The sequence below is a fragment of the Globicephala melas genome, chromosome 1, assembly GCF_963455315.2.
Source record: "Globicephala melas chromosome 1, mGloMel1.2, whole genome shotgun sequence".
Taxonomy (NCBI): Eukaryota; Metazoa; Chordata; class Mammalia; order Artiodactyla; family Delphinidae; genus Globicephala; species Globicephala melas.
Window position 1 is genome coordinate 172,834,195 of NC_083314.1, and position 4,657 is coordinate 172,838,851.

Consider the following 4,657-nt stretch of genomic DNA (forward strand, 5'->3'; position numbering starts at 1 on the left):
ATCCAACTCAAGCTGACTTAAGAATAAAAATCAGAGTAAATTTTATTGGTTATTATAACTAAAAAACTCCAAAGAGCTCTGACTTCAGGTATGGCTGGATCAAGGCATTCAATGTCATCAGGCCTTTTTCTGACTCTTTTCTCATCTTTCTTTTGTGTCACATAGTGTGTTCCTGGCACTTCCAGGGTTCCATCCTCTAGCTTGGAAACCCAGCAGTAAGAGAAACTTGTGAGCCGTTCCAACAGAACTCCCAGAATTGAATCTCATTGGTTTGGCTTAGATCACATACCCGTGTCTGAACCAATTCTTTTAGCCAGCGGGGTGGAATATGCTGATTCGTCTGCCCTGAATTACATCGCCTCTCTCCTCCCACAGAGCTTCGAACCACACACAATGACAGTGGAGAGCAGTGGTTGCCCAAAAGGAAAACAGGCCACTGTAGAAGGAGAGATGGATGCTGGGCTTGGGGAGAAAACAGATGCCCAGTGCTAGACCTGAGGCACCTTTCAGCTTGATCTGGGGGAGAACAGAATAGAAAGAAATAAGTGATTGTCAGGCTGATGGCTGAGGAGGAGAAGAGATGTGATGGCGAGGGTAGAGGGTGGAGAATTCGATTTCAGAGACAGGGGACCCAGGGGGAGGGTGAAGCAAGAGAGCAGAGCCTGTCCCTTAGGGCGGAGGAAAGCACTGGGTCAGAAGAGCTGGACTCTGTGGACCTCAGCTGGTGACAGAAGCTGCAAAGGACGGTGCAGCTCGTCCTTCTGGATTCGGCGTGACGTAGGTGAGGCATTACTTTGAGGAGGTGGATTGCACCACCCCACCCTCTGACGTTCAGGGCAAAGTGAGGAAATCGCCTTTTCTTTTTTAATTTTAAATTTGCTATTAAAGCATAGTTGATTTACAATGTCTTGTTAGTCTCTGGTGTACAGCAAATTGATTCAGTTATACATATATATTTTTTTCCTTTTTCCTATTCTTTTCCATTATGGGAATCACGTTTTCTTAATTGCATGCTATGTATGTCTTTCAGTCCCACATGAGTCCTGTTAGCTTGAGTCAGCTGCCTGAAGGCCAACTGCCTCTACACCAAAGGACGAGATTGAGTTCCTGGACGCAAGAGGCTGGGAACCTGACCTTGGACGCTGGTAGATTCCACGGGGTCCTGGCCCCATGAAAGGCCCCTTGACAGGCAGCTGGCAGGCCTGCCCTGACCACACCCTGCCTTTGCTTCCAGACCTCGGCAGCGCCTTCCTCACAGGGCTGTGCCAGGATGCAGGGAGATGGCAGGTGAAGATTCTGTCTTGAGGCTCGGCTCCAAGCAGGCCCAAACAGACAGCAGCTGTTTTTATTACTACTGGCTCTGCAGTGTGCCTGGCACACAACAAATTGTACCTGTTAGTAGGAATGTGAAGCGCACAGCTGGATAGGGATGAGATGCTTGGGAACCGGTAACGGTTAATACAATTATTGTGACTGTAAAGGAACAGACGGCAGTAGCAGGTGATACATACCTGTATCACTGTTTCGGTTTTACTGTTTGGCTGGACTTTTTCTCCCCTGCTACTCAGAATACTTTCCCCATCACTTCTTTCTCCTTCACAGGGCCACCTGCTTGCAAACATTCTCAAAGCACGAATAAACTTTTTCCCGCTGATCCTGACATCCAAAACCTTTTGGGAAACACCCATGGCCGTGTTTCTCAAAGTGAGGTCCCCCTGGTCCACCTGGGTTAGAATCATCGTGATGTTTGTTAACTGAGCAGATTCTAAGATTCCCATCCAGACCTTGCTGAATCTCAGTCTCTGGGTTTGGGACCTAGAAACCTGCATTTTAAAAGGCTCCTGGGGTGGGGGGCAGGGGGTGGTGGTGGTGATTCTAATGTACCCTGAAGCCATAATCCCGAGGGCACTCATGGGGCACCAGGTGCCACAGGAAAATCCTGACTCACGCACTGACCCGGCCCCCTTGGCCCTGCCCCCTTGGCCCTTCCAGGCCCTCAAGTTACTGATTAACCCCAGGTTTCAAGGAAAGAAATAATAATAACTGAAGGGACAACGTGAGCCGAGAAACAAGCTGAGCAGCCCCGGGAGAGCAGTGCTAGACGGCTGATGACGACGAGAAGGAAACAGAGGCTTGAGCAGCCCAGCCTGAGGTCAGACCACATCCAGGTCCCAGTGACACCGGCTGACACTTCCCTGTCGATGCCCAGGTCCTGAGCTGCCACGTCCCAGTGGCTCCTGTGCCCAGAATGGCCTGCCCTGAGCTCCTGCAGCAGCCCCAGCTTACGTCCAAAGAAGCCACCGCCTCTGACACCGCGGGCCCTGCTGGGGGCCATCGCGGCTCCGCGGATAGCAACCTGGAGTGCCTGGTGTGCCGGGAGTCCTATAGCCGTGCCCGGCTGCCCAAGCTGCTGGGCTGCCAGCATACCTTCTGTGCCGTCTGCCTGAAGCTGCTGCTGTGCGTGCAGGACGACACCTGGTCCATCACCTGCCCACTGTGCCGCAAGGTCACTGCCGTCCCCGGGGGCCTCATCTGCAGCCTGCGTGACCAGGAGGCCGTGCTGGGGCAGCTGGCCCAGCCGGGCCCGGAGGTGCAGCTCTGTCCTCAGGGACTGGTGAATCCTGCTACCCTGAGAGCAGGGCATCCCAGCTTAGCCGGAGAGGATGAACAGGACGCGGAGAGTGCCAACTGCGTGGCAGCGCGGCGCCTGGCGGCACACCTGTTCCTACTGGTCCTGCTCCTCGTCCTCATCCTGCCCTTCATCTACCCGGGCATCATCTGGTGGATGCTCACCTTCATCGTCGCACTGGCCCTGCTGTTGTCCATGCTTTTCTGCTGTCGCCGCAGCAGCCAGGCCGGCTACTGGTCCTCCCCCAGGACTCTCTTCTGCAGAGAGCAGAAACCCAGCGAGATCTCTTCCATCGCCTGAGAGCGCTCCGACCAGGCAGTGTTTGGGGACTTCTGTCTCTGCGGCCCGTTTACTGTCACAGTGAACAGGGTAAGGGGCTCTGCATCAGACTGGCTCCCTTGGGACAGTAAACGCCAGCTGGACCTGCAAGCCAAAGCCAGAATGGCAGTCTTGGGTCAAGAACCGTGTGTTTGGACGATAGACTTACACCTGCTCAGGGAACAGCATAGCTAAACTGTTCGGGAACGGGGAAGAGGCACAGAGTACTTGAATGCTACAGGGGTGGGGGGACCTTCTGTTCCGCTTATTCCAACGCTCCCGTTTTTCCTTCTATACCTTGATAAAAGTATTACAAATATTGACGTTATCGCACAACAAATAGAACCGGAACTCCTTTTTCTGCAGTTTATGTGTCTGGTTGTTTCTTGCTTGCTTTCGGTTTGGTTTTGTGTGTTTGGGGTCGTTTGTTTCTATTTCTGGCTGTGACACATTTTCCCTCTGGGGAAGTCAGAGCCCACAGGAAGTCCTCCTGTGCTCCCCCGGATGTTGTCCATCTCGTGCCCATCCCACCTCACCAAAGGTCCTGGGGGTTCGGGTCTCCCATTGAGCTGCCCCCAGGAATGGAGAGGGAGAACTTGTGTGGAGGAGTGGGTCTTCTGCTGCTGCCAGGGGATGCCCACATTTGGTTGGCAGAGTTGGGGAGGGTTGGAGAGGACACAGGTGGGTCTGGGAATTGCTCTCAGCAGCTCCACCAGGATTTCTCAGTTCCATGTCAGCAGGCCCTAACTTAACAGAGAATCACAGCGTTACAAGAACTACCCCCAACCCCCCACAGCGGGTCCAGCTGCCCACTGGATGCCCACGATCCCACACTCTAGAACGAAATCTTTATGGGCATTGTTTCTTTCTTACCGCCTCCCGATGCCCATTTGAGCTTTTGTCATAAAGATAAGAGGCCCCATAAATGAAACAGTCCTCTCCAGTAACCCCACATTTCCTGCCTCTCCCTGAGAGTCACAGCCATCTGAAAGGCTTTTGTGTCTTTTCTCCACCGTTTCTGCTCCATAACAGAGAGGAGACTTCTGCCAGAGTCAGGCGTCAGCCATGGGGGGACCCATCAGGGTGCAGGGGAGTAAAAGACAGGAGATGTCACATTATTTCCTTCCAAAGACCCTGTAACTGGGAAGCAGACTTGAAACCTCAGAAGGGTTCGTTGAGTACAATCCATGGTCCCTCCTTGCCCGCCTTTCCTCCTGATAGGATGACAGCTGCAGGCTGGACGTGAAGTTCGCGGTGACGGTCCCTTTGTCAGGGAGGGATGAGAGAACACCGCCACTGCAGCGCGTGGAGGGGGCTGGGGGGGGGGCGTGCAGGTTGGCCCCGGCCCAGCCGTTGCGTGTGTGTTGTTGAACAGGGCCTTCTGGCTCTCTGAGCTTCACTTCCCCAGAATGAGCCAGTAGCACTGGATTATTCCTAAGTCCCCTGAAGCCCAGAAGCTGAGGATGCTGTTGGGCTCCCAGATAATGAACGTGGGGTCACATCCCCTGTGGAGTCACACCCAGAAAAGTCAAAATGTAAGTCTGTATGCAATTAGCTGTTCTTGCAGTCTGCACACACACAAAAAATCTTCCTTTTTCTTATAAGGTACCTTCAGGGCACACTGTGACACCCATGCTGTTGGCCTTATTAACTCCTGATGCTGGGAAAGAGTGTGGGTGAGTGCGTGTGGGTGTACATGTGCCCATGCTT

At 53.3% G+C, this 4,657-nt stretch overlaps 1 protein-coding gene across 1 annotated transcript; it reads left to right on the forward strand.

Annotated features, from left to right (window-relative positions):
- The first annotated feature begins 2,248 nt into the window (after positions 1 to 2,248).
- RNF186 (ring finger protein 186) lies at positions 2,249 to 2,929 on the forward strand. Its single transcript, XM_030865635.1, has one exon. The coding sequence runs from the start codon at positions 2,249 to 2,251 to the stop codon at positions 2,927 to 2,929; it is 681 nt and encodes a 226-aa protein (XP_030721495.1).
- The last annotated feature ends 1,728 nt before the right edge of the window (positions 2,930 to 4,657 follow it).